Source organism: Balaenoptera ricei, chromosome 1, assembly GCF_028023285.1.
Source record: "Balaenoptera ricei isolate mBalRic1 chromosome 1, mBalRic1.hap2, whole genome shotgun sequence".
Classification (NCBI taxonomy): domain Eukaryota; kingdom Metazoa; phylum Chordata; class Mammalia; order Artiodactyla; family Balaenopteridae; genus Balaenoptera; species Balaenoptera ricei.
In genome coordinates this window covers 135,815,960-135,834,313 of record NC_082639.1, presented here as the reverse complement: position 1 = coordinate 135,834,313, position 18,354 = coordinate 135,815,960, and the positions used below count along the sequence as shown (strand labels likewise).

The 18,354-nt window shown below is 43.3% G+C and overlaps 1 protein-coding gene across 1 annotated transcript; it reads left to right on the top strand.

Moving 5' to 3' along the window:
- The first annotated feature begins 6,760 nt into the window (after positions 1 to 6,760).
- Positions 6,761 to 16,974, top strand: SERPINC1 (serpin family C member 1). The gene is made up of 7 exons (XM_059903617.1): positions 6,761 to 6,801; positions 8,804 to 9,173; positions 9,496 to 9,711; positions 10,402 to 10,539; positions 12,549 to 12,939; positions 14,013 to 14,077; positions 16,798 to 16,974. The coding sequence occupies exons 1-7, from the start codon at positions 6,761 to 6,763 to the stop codon at positions 16,972 to 16,974; spliced, it is 1,398 nt and encodes a 465-aa protein (XP_059759600.1).
- The last annotated feature ends 1,380 nt before the right edge of the window (positions 16,975 to 18,354 follow it).

Sequence of the window (18,354 nt, the reverse complement as noted above, 5' to 3'; positions counted from 1 at the left end):
TGGTTAGCTGAACCTCTGTAGCCATACCAAGATGTGATTCCTGAAACTTGTTTCTGTTCAAAGTTAGAACAGCCTGTGCCCAAGCAGTATCTGTTGGTTTACAGCACTGGCCATTTGGGAAGGGCCTGAAACCAACTATGTCCTGACGGGATAAAAGCTGCCAAACTACGTTCATTTCTAGCCCCTCATTTCCTCCTCAACCCTCAAATGGACTTGGTCAGATTTGCTAGAGCAGCCCTTGGCAGAGGTAGGTAAGAGACACCAGTCACACAATTGACCTGTACTTGTCAAAACACATACCCTTGGCCTTGGCTTTACTGTGAGTTTCTTCCCGTTGCTTCTTGGTCTGTCCAACCCAACCCCTATCTCTCCAGGGAACTTTCTCCCACTACCTCTACCTCTTCCTCTGCTGTCTTCCCAATTTCTCTTTTACCACCTACAACTTCCTGAACGAACGTAGAAGCAATGAGCTTTGACTCCATGCAACTCTCTCTTGCTCAACCTCCCAAGAATACCCTTGTCTGGTGTTTCTGTTCATACAAGGTGTCAATTCCTCTGGATAAGTAAGCATTTTTACTTTACTTGATAATCTTAACTTTCCATTTGAGAGGAATTTAAAGTTATTTTCATGTTAATAAGTCAGCAAAACTACTCTGAACCTGGGTTTCTTCAAACACAAATATTTATTGAGTACCTGGTACATTCAAGACCCAGTGGCATGTGCACTGGACATGTTCAATAAATATTTGTTGTTTTGATTTGGTTCCCATTTGGTTTCCCTGAAACCAAAACTGAACTTTCTAACAGTTGTGAGAATTTGGACAAATTCCAATGAGATTCTTTGAGAATCTCACCTGAAAGCTGCCAAATGATAATGCAGGATTTATTTTGATAAACTTTATTTCGCCTTAATTAAAATGTCGTAACCACCAAGTAAACTAGAAACCTAAGAGAGCTGAAGACAACTCTGTTTTTTTGTGCTAGATGTTTTGCTGAATTTCTGTGGAAGAGTTAAGCTTTGAGTTACTCAGTAACCACAGCAGGGGCTCAGCTCTACTGTTTGTTCTCTGCCAAGGTCTTACTCTTGGATCCAAAGAAAAGAATACAACAGCCCAGGATATGAGGCAGTGGCGAGGACCAGCTCAATTACCTGCTCACAGGAGTTACTACTGAGACCACAGGCAAGGCTAGGGGAAGAGGAATTTTTTATTTTATGACTGATCTTGAAGGAAGTATTAAAAAGAAAAGAGAGGGTGATTGAATGCTACATTCTTTCCTCTGCATGGCTCCTCAAATCTACCCCTAACACAGCAAAGCACAGAGGCCCTCTGAGATCCTTCCAACCTTGTTTTTGCCCAGAATAGAGAGAAGTAGTGCTAATTTTTATCTGATAAAAGTTCTTAAGTCTGCCTCCAGTTCCAGAAATGGTTAGAAGTTTCCATGAAGAATTTGATTTTAAAATATACAATTATTAAAACACTTTACAGAATACCAGTGACAGTGGAGGGGAGGGGAGAGATAGAGACCCAGATTAGTTTGCCCAGTGTACAAGCTGTTTTTTCCTTTCCTCATCAAATCAGTCTAAGATGAACCAAGAGGAAAGGGATTTGGGGTCATCAAAATCTAGACAATGAAAGCCAAGGGGAGCTGTGTGCAAGAGAACCAAAGACTGGGCTGGTATTAAAGACTCCAAAAGACCAACTGAAAGTCTCATTTGGAAGGTGCGTCAGAGACAAATTCTTTCTAATTAAATATGGGCAACCAAAGGAAAAGGTGGCAGTCCCTGAGTTTGCTTCCGGGCCCTGGATTTTGAAGGACACCTGGGCAAACTTGATAGAGACTACCCAGAGGAGACGAACCAGATGGTGACATATCATAAACACTACCCCAAGAAAAATAATTGGACACTGTAAGTTTTAACCTGGGAAGGCATGGACATTTTCTTGATAGCTATCCAGACAAGGCTTTGAATCTCACCTTTGCCAGCTTTGTGATTTGGGGCAAGTTCCTAACCCTTGTAAATAGCAGTTGTTTCGTCTGTAGACTGGGCATATTATTATCTTCCTGGTAGAGCTGACAAGAGAATTATATAAGCTAATGCCTGTAAAGCACTTAGCATAGATCCTGGAATGTAGTAAATGGAACCTATCATTATCATATTCAAAGATTTAAAGATTTTGGACTTCCCTGGCGGTCCAGTGGTTAAGACTCTGCACTTCCACTGCAGGGGGCACGGGTTCGATCCCTGGTCAGGGAAGATCCCCTCGCGTGCTGCGAGGTGCGACCAAAAAAAAAAAAAAAAAACAAAGATTTAAAGATTTTGACCTAAGCTAATGTGAAGTAATGGTTAAATTCTAGACAATGAAATATTATGCAGTCATTAGAAATAATTTTGCCAGGCAGGGCACACCTAAACACCTCTGTTCCATCCGTTCCACCTGAACTGGGCTTCTCTCAGTCTCCTTTTCTCCTTTGTCACCAGCCAGGGGCTCAGGCTGTTTCTAGTTCCTCTTTGGTGCTGCCACCACCTTCGTGTCATACCCTGGTACTCCTCTCTCCCCAAGCCTCTGTGGGACACAACCCTGATGCTCTTGTTGCTCACAAAGTCCAGACCTTCTTGACTAGGTGATATACTGACATGTTCAAAAATAGAAAAATAAGAAGGTTCATATTGACAAATCTCACTTCCACCCCTGTCTGTCTGCACCTGCCCCATCATCCCCACTTTGTGATACAAAAGTTAGCATACTATAAACACTGCTCTGCAGCTTGCTTTTTTCTACTTAGCCTAGAGATCCTTCCATTTCAGTACAAAGAGAACAGCCTCATTCTTTTTGACAGTGGCAAAGTTTTCCATTGTGGGGATGTACCTTGGTTTAACTAGTCTGCTATAGATGGAAGTTGTTTCTAATCTTTTGCTATTGCAAATCAAGTTACAATTGGTAACCTAATTTATACCTACGCAGATATGTCTATAGGATACACTTTCTGAAGTGGGATTTCCAGCTCAAAGTGTAAACTCATTTGTAATGCTGGTATTGCCAGATTTCCTTCAAAGGGTTATAGCATTCTGCACTCGCACCAGCAATGAGTGAAAGGGCATTTTCCTCACACCCTAGCAAGAGGGTGTGTTGTCTAACTTAGTTGATGTCTTTGAATTCTAATGGTTTCAGTGATAATCCTTTTTAGGGAATCAGATGGGAACTAGGAAAAGAACAGTGCTTAAAAAGTCTTGCAAAGAACCACTGAGGAATGCTAAAATTAGCAGGTGAAAGTCTGATGAAAAACGATGTATCTTCATATTCTCAAAGTATCTTCTTACAGGATACTTGTTTAATAAAAAGGGAAATATTGTAATTTTACAGCAGAGAAAGAAACTCGGCAGTCCTGATCTTAACCAAGTGATCAAAATTAACATCACCAGTAATGGAGCAAATTGATATCATGCGCCTCCTGATATGATGCACTGAGAAGGGTACAATATTATTTCTTTAGTATTCCTAACAAAAAAAAGTGTAACTTGAATCTAATCCTGAGGAAACCTCAGATATACTCAAATTGAGAGACGTTCTTCAAAAATAACTGGCTCGGGGACTTCCCTGGTGGTGCAGCTGTTAAGAATCCGCCTCCCAAGGCGGGGGACACAGGTTCGAGCCCTGGTCTGGGAAGATCCCACATGCTGTGGAGCAACTAAGCCCGTGCACCACAACTACTGAGCCTGCGCTCTAGAGCCCAGAGCCACGACTACTGAGTCCGCGTGCCACAACTACTGAAGCCCGCGTGCCTAGAGCCAGTGCTCTGTAACAAAGAGAAGCCACCACAATGGGAAGCCCGCACACCACATCAAAGAGTAACCCGCGCTCGCCGCAACTAGAGAAAGCCTGCACGCAGCAACGAAGACCCAGTGCAGCCATAAATTAATTAATTAATTAATTAATTTTAAAAGTAAAAATAAAAATAACTGGCCTGTACTCTTAAAAAATTCCACAGTCATGAAAGACAAAAGAGAGCAACGATTCCAAACTAGATGAGACCAAAGAGACATGACAATTAAATGCAATGTGACCCTGGACCAGGAAATGGGGGGTGGGGGGGAGTGGAGTTTTGGGGGCTATGAAATGTTTCCCAAAGTGTGATCCAGGGATCCAAGGAGGTCCGCAAAACCTTTCAGTGTATTCATGAAGTCAAAACTATTTTATATAAACTATTTAAATAATTATATTTAGATGTTATTTAGCAAGACTATAAAGAGATCCTGAGACCAAAAATTTTGAGAACAACTGCTATAAAGAACATTAGTGGGACACTTGGCGAATTTAGAATATGATTTATGGATTTGAAAATGGTACTATATTACTGTCAATTTCCTATCTTTGATCTTGTACTGTGGTCATAAAAGGGAATAGCCTTGTTTTTAGGAACCTCACTCTTCATAAGGGTAAAAGGGCATTATATCTGCAAATTATTCTCAAACAGTACAGAAAAATAATAGGGAGAGGGAGTCAGAGAGAGAGAAACAGAGAGGGAGAGGGAGAGAGAAAGAGGAATACCAAAAGCAGAGCAAGAAACAAATGTGGTAAAATGTTAACAATGTGACATTTGGGGAATCTGGGTGAAGGGTATACAAGAATATTTTGTACTATTTTTGCAACTTTTCTATTGCTTTAAAATTATTTTAAAATAAAAAGACTTTGTGTCTTAGTCTTGCAAATTAAGAAATTTTTACATTATCACCTCCTGATCTTTCCCTCTCCTGACCCCAGTTCCATGGACCAGACCCACCTGTCTGCCCTTCCCCTTCCCCTATACACACTTGAGTCAGATGGCCAGTAGCATTGATTGGGATGTTTATCTTCATGTCTGGGGTCTGCTATGAAGCACGGTGCTCCTTGAGGACAAAGTCATCTTTATAACCCCGGGCCCAGCACCAACCATGCCCGGTACGTACAGGCATTTATTAAACATTTGTTAATTAAATGATCATATGACTCAATGAATGGATGAAGAAATTAAACACAACCCCTGATGTATAGTTCTTCACTACCTGGCCAGGTGGTATCTGCATGCTTATCTCTGCAACAATAGGTCTGAACAGCATATTCCCACCTCAGGATCTTTGTATCTCCTGTTTCTTCTGTGTGAAAAGCTCTTCCCAAAGATATTTGACTCCCTCCCTCATTTTACTCTGGTCCCTTAATGTCATTTTATTAGGGAGGCCTTTCCCACCTCCTTTCTACAACCGTAGCCTCCTTCCCTCCTCCCATCACTTTCTGTCCCCTTGCCCTGTTGTATTTTCCTCTGTAACCCTTATTAACACCTGACTGACATGTTATCGATTTATTTTTTATATACTGATTCTTCATGTGATCACTGCACGTCTTCCTGTCTGGAGCTCCCAGCCCCTAGAACAGTGCCTGCTGACTCAGGTAGTGCTCCTGTGTTTGCTGAACACAAGTGGTTGAATAGGAGACTTTCCACTTGTCTTTAATCTGGAGTGACAAGGAGCCTCCGACCATTCTGGGGCTTTTTAGGACAGTTCCTTGTAACTTCATACTGTACACAGGGGCCCTCGAGATGTCCAGGGTCTAAATCAGTCAAGAACTTAGACGCAGCTTCAGTCTAGGTAGAGGTTTCCTGTCTGATGAATAAAGAACTCTTTAGAATGCCTATGACTGTACCAACTTCAAGGAGTCTTCAGTCACACAGAAGGTGGCATACTTGTATCCTGTGAATACAGTTGCAGCAATCCTTATGATACTGTTTTTGGCTATTTAGGAAGAGGGAAATAAATATAAACCCGCCCTTTATCTCCATTAGTTTGACTTCATCTCCCCAATAACTAAAATAAGTAAAAATAACAATATGCATAAATAAAAATAATTCGTTCTGTTTGCTTCTTAGAAGTATGTCAGTAGTTGCATGTATGTTTTTCACCTGCCCCACCCTGTCTCCTGATCCCCCAAGAGAATTTTTCGAAGTATTTCCCTCCCAGCTCATCCACCCTAGAAATGTGCTTGGCAGCACCCTGAGGCCCCTGCTCCTGTGCCCCCTCCCACCACTTCAAGGCTGAATGGGGAATGAGTCCACTGTACACACAGGTGTAACCATTGTGTGTCCTTGACTGGGTCACTGACACATCAGCTCTTAGAGGCCTGAAAGTAGCACCTGTTTCAGAATATTTCTCTTCTCTCCCCTATGATTAGATAACGTGGGCTCCTTTTCTCTCTCTTTCCCTAAAAACCTGTGAGAAAGAGGATATTGCACTGAGAGGTAGAAGACTACCTCTCATTCCGGGCATTCAACTTGGCTAGTTATATATTATTTTATTTATATAGAAAATAGACTATCTTCTACCTCCTGGTTTGGTTAACCAGGAAAAAAGAAAAAAATTCCTGCAAAGTTCTCATCAGCTAGGTATTTTCTGACTAAGTTTGAATTTGTGAACATGTTCGCCTTTTCCTTTTCTATAGAGATGAAGAAGAAAGTGAGGGAGTATGGGTAGGAAAGGTGGACCTTCTTTCTCTGGACCTGACTGAACTTTAAAACTTCTCTACTAATTAACCAGCACTGGGCTCTACACTTTGCTTAACCCTGGGAGCAGGTCATCAGCCTTTGACCTCAGGCCTCCCCTCCTCACCAGCTCCATCCCCCATCCTAGCCTCTGGAACCTCATCCAGATTTAGAGGAAAGAACCAGTTCAGAGGGATTGCCTCAGACCACACTATCTCCACTCGCCCAGACCTGTGGAAGATTAGCAACCATGCTTTCCAATGGGATAGGAACTGTAGCTGCTGGAAAAAGGTAAGAGGGGTGAGCTTTCCCTTTGCATGCCCTCACTGGATTTTCTGACCTCTGAGGGACTCACCAGGATGACCTCGACACCTTCAAGAAGACCAGGCCCTCTCCCTGGTAGTTTTAATCAGACTTGTTTGGAAGACGTCATTCCAAGTGCCCTCCCCCCGACTCCCTTCTAGGGGTAAGGCCTTTCCCTAAGCCACACCTTGGATTCGTAACCCAAGAAACAAAGGGGATGTCTTCCCTTGTACAGAGACGTTGCATCAGTGTCAGCCCTCACAGCAGTCCAGGAGATACTCCAAGGGGAATTGCTGGGCCTGCCATACATCTGAAAAGAGGGCAAATTTAATCTATGAGGACCTCCTAACTCCCTTTTTGCTCCTCCTTCCACTCAATTCCCCCCTGCCCCACCCCCGTCACATCCCCCATCCCCCCACCCAAGGTCTCAGTGACCTTTGACAAAGGACTGCAGCCCTCAACATCACACACATCCCCTTCTTGATCTGGTGTTTTACAGGAAGCTAGAAGTGAAGCTGTGGCTTGACCACCTTGGTTTTTCTTTGTGCTTAACAGAGCTCCTAGGGCCCCCTCAGCCTCCACTTGTATTTCCAAATGTAGCTGAGGGACAAAATGGGAAACAGAGGCAAGCAAGCTGAGGAGAAGGGTGGCAAGATTCTCTCTGCTTCCTCACCCTGCCTTCCATAGCTCCCTCAGTGCCTCTGCTCTCCCATTCTGTGCCTCTGTTCTTAAAAGGACTGCAGGGTTCACTTCAGATCATGCAAGAAGCCAAGTACCCCTCAGCTGCCCCCAGCTTCCAGCCAGCCCCACACTTGCCCAGCAGACCACTTTGGTGAGTTCTTTCTTCACTGCGTGCATAACCTGCTTTTCTGCTGGGGGAAGATTGAGAAGACTCAGTACCCTCATACAGACTCCCCTCTCTAGACCTTAGGGCCCCAAGTCAGCCACAGGAAGTTCCTGGCCCCTCATGTCTTATCTACAAAAACATTACAAGAGAGTTTATCTCTTGGTTTACTTAATTGGGTGTCCCAATTCTCCTAATTTGTCAATTTCATGATCTCGTTTTTTTAAAAAGTGAAATTAGTTTTATTTACTTTAGCGAACACACGTTGGAAGTTACTAAAACGTCTAGGAATCAGAAAATGATGAGGGCCTGAACTAAGGCAGCGAGAGAACAAGGAAACAGAATGCATAGAATCTAGGGTGTGACTAATGAGAAGGGTAAGAGGGAGAAATCCAGGGTGGCTCTCAGGTACCTGTGGGTCCCATTTGCTGAGTTGAAGGGCACAGAAGGAGAAACGTGTGTGGGTGAGAGTTATGAGTCCAGTTTGCTCGTATTTCACTAAGGAATCTGCAGGACATCCAGGTGGAATTGTCCAGCAAACAACTGGTCTGGAACTCAGTGGAAGGATTAGGCTGGAGCTAGAGACTTGGGTGTTTTCAGCACATTGATTGTGGCTTTGCCCCATTCATTCCTTCTTAACCCTCTCATGTTGCTGAAATCCCTCTGCTGAATCAATCAAAATCCTCCCAATCCTTTAACATCCAGGTTAAAAATCCATCTATTTCTGAGGCCTTCCCTAATCAGCTTCTGTTAATGTCTCCTCCAACTGACCTAAGTTTTCATTGGGCACTAAAGTTCTCTGCCATTTTTCTTGTGTGCATGTCCCATCTCACCAGTTGGAAACTTTGCATTCTTTATATCTTCCAGCATGAGGCCTTGGGCACACAATACTTCTAATAACCTCTGTTGCTGCAATAGTTGATTCTAATTTCAACATGACTATGGCCAGGCAAGTGAAACTATCCACTTGAAAGGAGTCCAGGACTGGACTTGTCCTGGGCCCTTGAACTTTCCAAAGATTTTGGCCCTCCTCGTGGCCACAGCAGGTGGGATGGTAATCTCTGCTTTACTGGGGCAAATCTGTGGTGGGCAGTGGGACAGGTGATTTCTCAGCCTAGCTTAACTCGGCTTTCTGTCCCCCTATAGGAGTGTATGTCTTCTCTCCTTGCTGATTATTGGCCTCTGGGGCTGTGTGACCTGTCATTGGAGCCCTGGGGAGGACATCTGCACAGCCAAGCCTCGGGACATTCCCATGAATCCCATGTGCATTTACCGTGCCCCAGAGAAGAAAGCAACCGAGGGCGAGGGCTTAGAGCAGAAGATCCCCGAGGCCACCAACCGGCGGGTCTGGGAACTGTCCAAGGCCAATTTCCACTTTGCCACCACCTTCTATCAGCATCTGGCAGACTCCAAGAATGACAAGGACAACATTTTCCTGTCACCCCTGAGTATCTCCACAGCTTTTGCTATGACCAAGCTGGGTGCCTGTGACAACACCCTCAAGCAGCTGATGGAGGTACAACCCAAAGCCCTTCTGCCTAACCTCCTTGCTGGAACACCCAGGAGAACATCTATGTGTTGGTCTAGAGCCCTTTAGAGACTTTGGGTGGTATCCCAGTCTCTTTGTGTTTCTTTTTCTCTTTCTCCTTCCTACCCTTTCTTCTTCTTTTATCCATTTATTCGTCTAGAAAACACGAGCTGAGCATTTATGCTGTGCCAGGCACTGTGTTGAAGGGACTCACAACTATTGGTCAGGGGCTGACTGGCACTGTGCTCGTCACCCATGTTAGCCAGGCTGCTTTACCAGACCCACCGCTATTTTCTTTTGGCTTCTACAGGTTTTTAAGTTTGATACCATCTCTGAGAAGACATCTGATCAGATCCACTTTTTCTTTGCCAAACTGAACTGCCGACTCTATCGAAAAGCCAATAAATCCTCTGAGTTGGTATCAGCTAACCGTCTTTTTGGAGACAAATCCCTTACCTTCAATGAGACCTACCAGGACATCAGTGAGATGGTATATGGAGCAAAGCTCCAGCCCCTGGACTTCAAGGTGAGTTGCAGATGTCATCCCTGACCTCAGAGTTCTTCTTCTCCGCTCAGAAATTAAAGAGATAGAGAAGCAGGATCCAAATTAACACTGCTATGGTAGTTGAAGCAGGTGGAGGTGTCATAATACTGTAAGTCGGAGCCCCTGGGATATGTATTCTTGCTTGAAACCTGAGAAATCAATGTAATCTCTGGATTGTAGAGGCTGCTCTGAAAAAGTTATATAAAAGTCCTGCAACAAAGAAATCTACTGACTTTATTCAATCAGTATTTCTCAAGCTTTTTGGACCACATGGGCATCTCTCCTGCCCTCCCCCTAACTCCTGCATCACTCATTAGCTTCCCAGAGAACATATCTCATGAATACTCATAAGAGTTCAAATTTCCAGAGTCAGAGAAGATAATATTTTGTTTTCTTTTCTTAGACTATATCTTTCTCCTCTTCTGTTTCTTTATTTCTTCCTCTTTTTCTTTCCTTTCTTTCTCTTTCTTCTGGTACCATTTATTAACGATATGGAAGCTTCACGACACTATACTAGATATGTGAGGTTTCCGCAATCTGGGTTAGAGACATGGCTTAACCAAATGGTGGGAAAGAGCAGAGGGATGATGGACAAAATAAAGTGCTTCACGGGGAAATGGAGAAGCCAATCGAATAGCACAGTTGGGTAGGTTTGTTTCCTGTTCTCTTCAGGGAAATGCAGAGCAGTCCAGAGTGACCATCAACCAATGGATATCCAATAAGACTGAAGGGCGTATCACTGATGTCATTCCCCCAGAAGCCATCAATGAGTTCACTGTCCTGGTGCTGGTCAACACCATTTACTTCAAGGTACTCAAAATGTCCCTGGAGAGACCTCAGGGATGACTTGTTTTCCCTCCAGCTTACCCTCTTTCATACCATTGGGCATGTGTCAGTAGATCTTTTTGAGAAATGGTACATGCATGGTCTGGGTAAAATACAAATTTGCTGACTCTAGAGTCATGTCTAGGGCTGTGGCTACTGGGCTGAGGTCCAAAGGGGGCCTGGTAGTGTCTCTGGGCCCAAGGCAAAGTGTACACACTCACAGACCCAGCATGCTCAGCAGCAAGGTGTGCGTGGTAATAAATTCTCATATATACGTGACGATTTCTCCTGTCCTTAATTAACTCCATTTTGAAATCTGGAACAAAATGACAGGGTCTATAGACAATCCTCAGTGCTGAGATATTGTCCATCATCTAGAGCAGCTTCTGCAGTGACTCAAAATTCCTCTTGCCTGAAGCTTCTGAACCTCCTGATGCCAGACTAACCTCAAACTTTGCAGAGGCCTTGTTACATGATCATGCAGACTCAGAGAGTCAAGAGTTCTAAAGACTGTTCCAACTTTATTACATTTAGGAAGGATGAGGGAGAAGGTACTGGGAATAAACAGACCATTGATACTCAGGAGGGCCTCCAGCTTAACGCAGGTTGAATTGTGCCCTTCCCGGGTCATGCTCCAGATACACTCTTCTCCCCCACTGGGCCCAGGGGGTTAGCCAGTCACTGCTGTTGTCAATTATTCTGTTGCTTGGGGGGTCCCTCACCCTAAGAATGGAGTAGGTTGCATTTCTACAATGTGTACTGCCCTTTACAATTTATGGAGCACTTTGCCTTTTATTAGTCCTGATCTTCATAACATCACAAATGTGAACTTGGGCTGCTCAGACAGTTTACTTAATTTAAATTCTGAGTCTTCCATTTCTGACTGCAAACTTGAGCAGTTACTTGACACTTTTCTTTTTTTTTTTTTTTTTTCACACACACACACTGTATTTTATTTTTACAAGAGATAAATCGACTGACACCAAGCATTGTACATGGATGACCACAACAAAAGCAACAATGATTGCAATTACGAAACATGAAACACACTCATACTATGTCATAATATTGACATTCAGTCCAGTAATCCTCCACTGTAACAGCTCCTTTACTTTGCAGTGAAAATTGATTTGTATATTCTTTGCCTCTGAGTCCTTGTGGGATTTTTTTTTTTTTTTTTTAAATTCAGACAGTACTTGACACTTTTCTATGCCCCAACTCCTGCATCTATAAGATGGTAATAATGATACATCTACCTTACACGGTTACTGAAGGGATTAAGTTAATGCACATAAAATGCTTGGAGCAGTGCCTGGCACACAGTAAGCATCCTTACAAATATTAGTGATAACCAGCTCCTAATCTTACAGATGAAGAACCACCACTCAAAGAGTTAAATGACTTGTCCCAAAATCAAAGAGCCAGAAGATGACAAGGAATGATAATTACAACTCAGAAATGTCAAAGGAGTGTCTTGTATCCCCTCCTTCTTTGAACAGAAAGTTGGCCAGGCCTCACTCTCTGCCCGTCAGGACTCCCAGATGACCCCCTGGGGTTATTACCTCTGTCTGGCTTTATTCATCAGGGACAGAGCCCAGCATTTTGAAGGATGGCCTTTGAGAAAGAGGCTGGTGGGAGGCAGAAAGCAAAAGGCAATTAGATTTAAACTCCAGAAGAGGCTTGCAAAGAGGCCAGTAGGTTGTTCTTGTTTTTATTTTTCTTGTTATAAAAGCAAATAGTCACTGCTGAAAATCTGGGAAATACAGAAAAGTTCACAGAAAAAAAAACGACTCATGATTCTATCACTCTGACACAGTCAGTGTTAAGACCTTTGCATGCATATCCCTCTAGTCTTTGTTCTTAAAAATTACACTTACATATTAATGTAATAAAATATTGTGACTACTTCCCATGTCAATATTCTCCTACGGATGTTTTTGGTCTTCTTGCTTTGTGATTGCTTTGTGATTCTCCCACCTGGCGTCTTCTTCCAGGGCCTGTGGAAGTCAAAGTTCAGCCCTGAGAACACAAGGAAGGAACTTTTCTACAAGGTCGATGGGGAGTCGTGTTCAGTATTCATGATGTACCAGGAAGGCAAGTTCCGCTATCGGCGCGTGGCAGAGGGCACCCAGGTGCTTGAGTTGCCCTTCAAGGGTGATGACATCACCATGGTGCTCATCCTGCCCAAGCTTGAGAAGAGCCTGACCAAGGTGGAACAGGAACTCACCCCAGAGGTGCTGCAGGAGTGGCTAGATGAGCTGGCAGAGACACTGCTGGTGGTCCACATGCCCCGCTTCCGCATCGAGGACAGCTTCAGCGTGAAGGAGCAGCTGCAAGACATGGGCCTTGAGGACCTCTTCAGCCCTGAGAAGTCCAGGCTCCCAGGTTAGTGCAGGAAGGACTTTCCTCCTCTCTCTGCCCCCAAAGAAGTCTGACCAAAGGTGGAAGAGATGGGGAAAGAGTAGAAAAGGGCAAATCAGGACACCTGGATTCTAATCCCGGTTCTACTGCTAACTCAGGGAAATCCCTTCCCTCTCAAGGTGTCAATTTTCTCTTCTGTAAAACGGGACGTTGGCTCTTGGATCTCCACAGGCCCATATGGCATTGGAACCTTTTGAGTCTGTAACTGATAGAAGAGATGGGACCAGGTAGAAAAGAACTTGAAAAGCATCGGAAAATTCAGAGCAAGGAGACAGATATGATTAAGAGCCAGGGACATCCGGGTCCCACAAAATAGGCATCGCTGACATGTAATAGCCCTTCTTCACCTGATATTCCAAAGGGCTCATGTGATTTCTAAGGTCACATGGACAGATACAGTCACCCCCTTCCCAGTTTTGATACTTTGATAATGGTGTTAAGTTGGTTTGGTTCTTCCAACCCACCATCCTTTAAAAATATGCATTAAAATCTCTCTCTCTCTCTCTTTTTTTTTTTTGGCCGCACTGTGTGGCTTGTGGGACCTTAGTTCCCGACCAGGGATTGAACCCTTGGCAGTGAGAGCACGGAGTCCTAACCACTGGACTGCCAGGGAATTCCCTAAAATCTCTCTTTTTTAAAAAGGAGTTTACAACGTTAGTTAATTGGATTTACCTTTAATGGTCTGTCTGTAAACTAAGTCTGAAAACCACTCCCAAAGTGTTGCCACACTGGAAGGGAAGACATTCCGACCAGATGGAGTGAGTTTTTCTTTAAGAACAGAGTTCACCCCACCCCCCAACCCCCCATGAGCTGAAGCAGGAGATTAAATTCACAGGAGCCAGGCTGAATAAACCCAAAGTACTTTATTATTTTTAACATGTATTTATTTTTCAGGGTATCATTAAGTGAGGGTCCAGGATTTCTTTCTATTTTTCAAAAAAGCCCCAAAGGACCTCTTAATTTAAACTGAATTCCTTTCTGTGGGTTGAAGCCAACTTTCTCCCATTTCACAGAGCTTTCTCTGGTCTTCCTTCTAGGTATTGTTGCAGAAGGCCGGAACGACCTCTATGTCTCAGATGCATTCCACAAGGCATTTCTTGAGGTGAGTACACCTCTCTTCGCTCTCTATTCTTCTGCTGCTTTTTTATTCTCATGCTGCTTTATTATTCAATACATCAATATCTCATGTGATTACTAGCTTTGGAGTTGTTCCTCCACTGGCTCTTACAGTGTAGACAGCAGATGTGTGAACACTAGGAGACAGCTGTGGAAAAAGGCATGATTCCAGTGTCCCTCAAACCCCAAACCTGTAGCGCCCTCCTCCACGAGGACTGCTACAATATAGCCCTGAATTGAAGCCCTCATGGTCTAATTGTTCCACCCTCCATCCTCTACCTCTCCTGGGAACATAGACATTAAGGGGAAGGTGACACAGGAAAAGCAGCCAGCAAAGGCATTCAGAGGAGGAGAACCAGGAGAGGATGAGCTAATGGAAACCCAGGAAGGAGTATTAAGACAATGGAAAGCATCTAGTAAGAAGATATTTTGAAAAGGGACCGAGGTGACTTTTCCCTGAGGAATTTGGACAGTGCAGTATGGGCACATGCCTAGTTGTAATGGCTGAAGAGCAAATGGAAAGTAAGGAAGGGGAGCTGGTGAGTGCAGATCATGTCCTAAAGTGTGTTCCAGAAAACTAGAGCTCTAGACTACACTGCGGGTAACAGAACGTTAGATGGTCAAATAAATGTATATCCTCTTCTTGGGAAATTAACAAGAATTAATGCACATTGGAGTGCCGACGTCTGAGCAGTTCCATAGTGAAGAAAATGGTTCAGTATTGCTTAACCTAGTGTTGCCCCAGCTAAGATGTCCATGGAACCCTTTACTAGAGTAAGAGCTGTATAAAGCCTTTAGAACTTCTGGTTCTCAAACAAATACGGAGCTATATAGATCAATGGCATTAGCTTTCTGGGGAGCTTGACTCAGGATGGGGTCTGAGAATCTGTATATTTACAAAGCTCCTCAAGGAATTTTGATGCACAACCATGTTTGGGAACCATTTATACAGATTATTCTTTGGGGGAACCAGGCTATGAGGGAAATGTGATGGGCCAATGTTAGAGAAGGTCACAGGATTGAGGAAATTGCAAAGAAAGAAGATTGTGGTCAGAGAGAAAGGTTTCAGGGCATCGTGCTAGTAAATATAGTTGCAGAGTCCAAGCTCAGTGGGAAATATGTAGTTAGGAGGAAAGTGGAGGGATCAAGGGACAGGAGGAGGTCAGAGTAATTGTAATGGGAGTGAGGAAGTGTGATAGCTTAAAAAAACCAAAGGTTATATAGTCTGAGAGAAGGATAATGTAATTATAATCTCAAAAGTCTAGATGTTCTGAGAGATGGCAAGTTCAAGGTGTAGCCATGGACTGGTTTGCTTTAGTGAAGGTAATGCTCATTGGGTTTGATGAGATGAAAGACATGAGAGGTTAGAGTATTGAATGGGTCTCCTACCACGACATTTTAATTGTCTAGGTCACATGATGGCAGGAGTTAGGATAGACAGAAAGGCTACGGGCTAGGCAACAAAATCCTCAATGTGGGAATATAATCCATAGAACAATAGATGTTAGTGACCTATAGGACAACAGCAAGAGTAGAGGGATATATCTTAAAGACACTGAGGTCAGAACAGGGGATTTTACATGAGTACTGGATTAATGGTTTTGGAAGTAAAAACAACACTGATACCATATGGATTATGGAAGAAAGAGCACTTAGAAAGGCAGCAAGGGAAGATGAGTCCTCAGGGTTTTAACTATGATTGAGAATCTTCTTCCAAGGACCCCAAATAGAAGTGGTCAGCTCAGACCTCCTTGAGGGCCTTGAGTAACTATTAAGAAGCAGAAGTTTACATTCATTTTGTCTACTTGAGCCCACTAAACAATGATGCAAGGCTCCTCCATGGCTCTTGGGAACCCAATACACACACCCCAACTGATTGTAGATCTCCTGAGAAGCCATTAAAAACCAGAATCTGATTCGAATAAAAGGATCCTGGTCTTACAAAAGCTCCAGTCTGCTCATAAATTTAGTACTAGAATGATCATGAAATAGATAGTATGGCCAGAAGGGAGGTGGTAAGGAAGGAGGGAGGGAGAGAACAGCATCAACCAGCTCCTGAAGACTCAGGGATCTGAAGTGCTTTCATTAGAGTCAGGGACAGAGTTTTAGTGACATTCTGGGTCCCCAAACAAAAGTTTCTAAAGATATCTCCCTCCAAACCTGTGCAGTTCTACTTAGCAGCAAGTTCAAATACCATCACTTCAGTCTATTAGTCCAAGAAATACTCATCTCATCCAGCCAGAGGACCCTCCTCTTTTCATGGGCCCTAGTTCCTGAGTGGCTGCTTACAGTAGTTGTATCTGGGATCTTGATGCTCCAGGAGTGAAACTATCTCAACTGTAGTGCTCTAATCTGGAGTCAAAATGTCTTTTAGTATCTAGTACAATACCATATACAATGGTGCCAGCCAGAAATGTGACAACCTCGTATACATCCAGATTTCTGGTTTAGAGATTACCTGAATGGACCCCGGCACTTATTATTCAGCACAAGGCTTGGATGAATACAAGTGCTTACATTAATATTCAGTGGATGAAAGAAAGGCTAAAAGTAGGGTTCCAGAGGAAACCCAACCTGACCCAAGTGTACTTTCACCTGGAAAGCAAATGGCATTTTGAGGAATTGCTGTGTCCATGGATGATTTACCTGCCTGTAATGAGCTGCAGAGTAGCTAATGTAGCAGTTTGTTTCCTATTTGACCTGCAGGTAAACGAGGAAGGCAGTGAAGCAGCAGCAAGTACCGTCATTGGCATTGCTGGCCGTTCGCTGAACCCCAGCAGAGTGACCTTCAAGGCCAACAGGCCCTTCCTGGTTCTTATCAGGGAAGTTGCTCTGAACACTATTATCTTCATGGGCAGAGTAACCAACCCTTGTGTTAACTAAAATGTTATCCTTTATAGTTCTTCCTATTTTGGTTTGTGAATAGAAGTAAAAATAAATACAACTACTCCCATATCTCACAATTACAAATGGACTTTGCCACCTGAAATGAAGACAAGGAAAGGAGAAATGGATAGACATGCTGTTGGGCATTTGGTAAAATGAGGCTTTCAATTGTTCTCTACCAGTGAACACATCTGGGTCAAGAAAGTGAAGAAGGGAGATATGTCACTGCTTCATCTTGACAGATGGTAGGCATCCTGAGAGGGCAGGGGGAGCTTGAAATCTAGGTAATCCCCTCATACTAAAAAAATCCAAACATTTTAAACGAATTAATCTCTATACAGAAAAGACAGAGATTCAAATCTGAATATTAAATCATTTAATTCTCAAACCACTCACATGCATAATGTTCTTTTACACAGTGTTAAAATAAAGAGGAAAATGTATTTTTATACAAACAGAATTTCAAGTATACATTAATAGACTTTTCAAATTACTAACCAAGTTGCTAAGATTTCATTCACATTGTTCTTAAAGCTGTTCAACGAGAAAGCTTTTGCTAAACTGCTTTAAATATGTTTATATAAACCCATATATTTTCACTTTCTCTGAATCTCCCTCCCCCAACCCCAGTCTCTGCCCACCCTCCTGCCCTCCCCCCTCCCCCGACACAACAGGGCTCCTGGGGCTCTAGGAGACATGCAACCCCACCAAGAACTATTGGCTTGTCATCAGGGGAAGGACAGAATCTACAGGAGGAGAGACTGAGAACGCCTGTCAAATTAAGGGAGAGAACAAATCTGATACTTAGAAACAACACAAATCAGGATCATATTTTGTAGCCTGTGATTCACTTGCCTTTTATTAAAAAAAAAAGTCTCAGCCTCCCACGAAACCACCCACAAGTTTCTGATAATTTGGTAGCTGAGAAAATAATTTAACATTGGGTATTTTCCCCCGTGAAACTTCTAAAATCAAGGTAGGCATTTTGAACTTTTTCATTTGGTTGTTTCTTTTTCCCTTTGGCTGGGGGTGGGGGGCAGCTTAAAAATGGTTGATTTCTGTGTTTACATTATGGAATTTAGTTAATTTCACGAGGTCCACCAAGAGTTCTCCCTCCTCAACTCTCCTCCTGAAGTAATCTGGCTTCAGGGCGAGGAACAGCCACTCTCCTTAGGAATTAAAGTGCATTTTTTCAGTAAAAGTGGGGTGGGGGGAGGTGTGGTTTACACGTAAGTGATAATGATTAAAAGAGGGTGGGGTGAGAGAAAGTCCTACTCCTATATATAGGTATTTATAGTTAAGGTCATAATAAAAACAGATATTCTCTAAGGAAATAAGATGTACAAACCCAGTCCAGCACCCTCAGAGGTGCAAGAG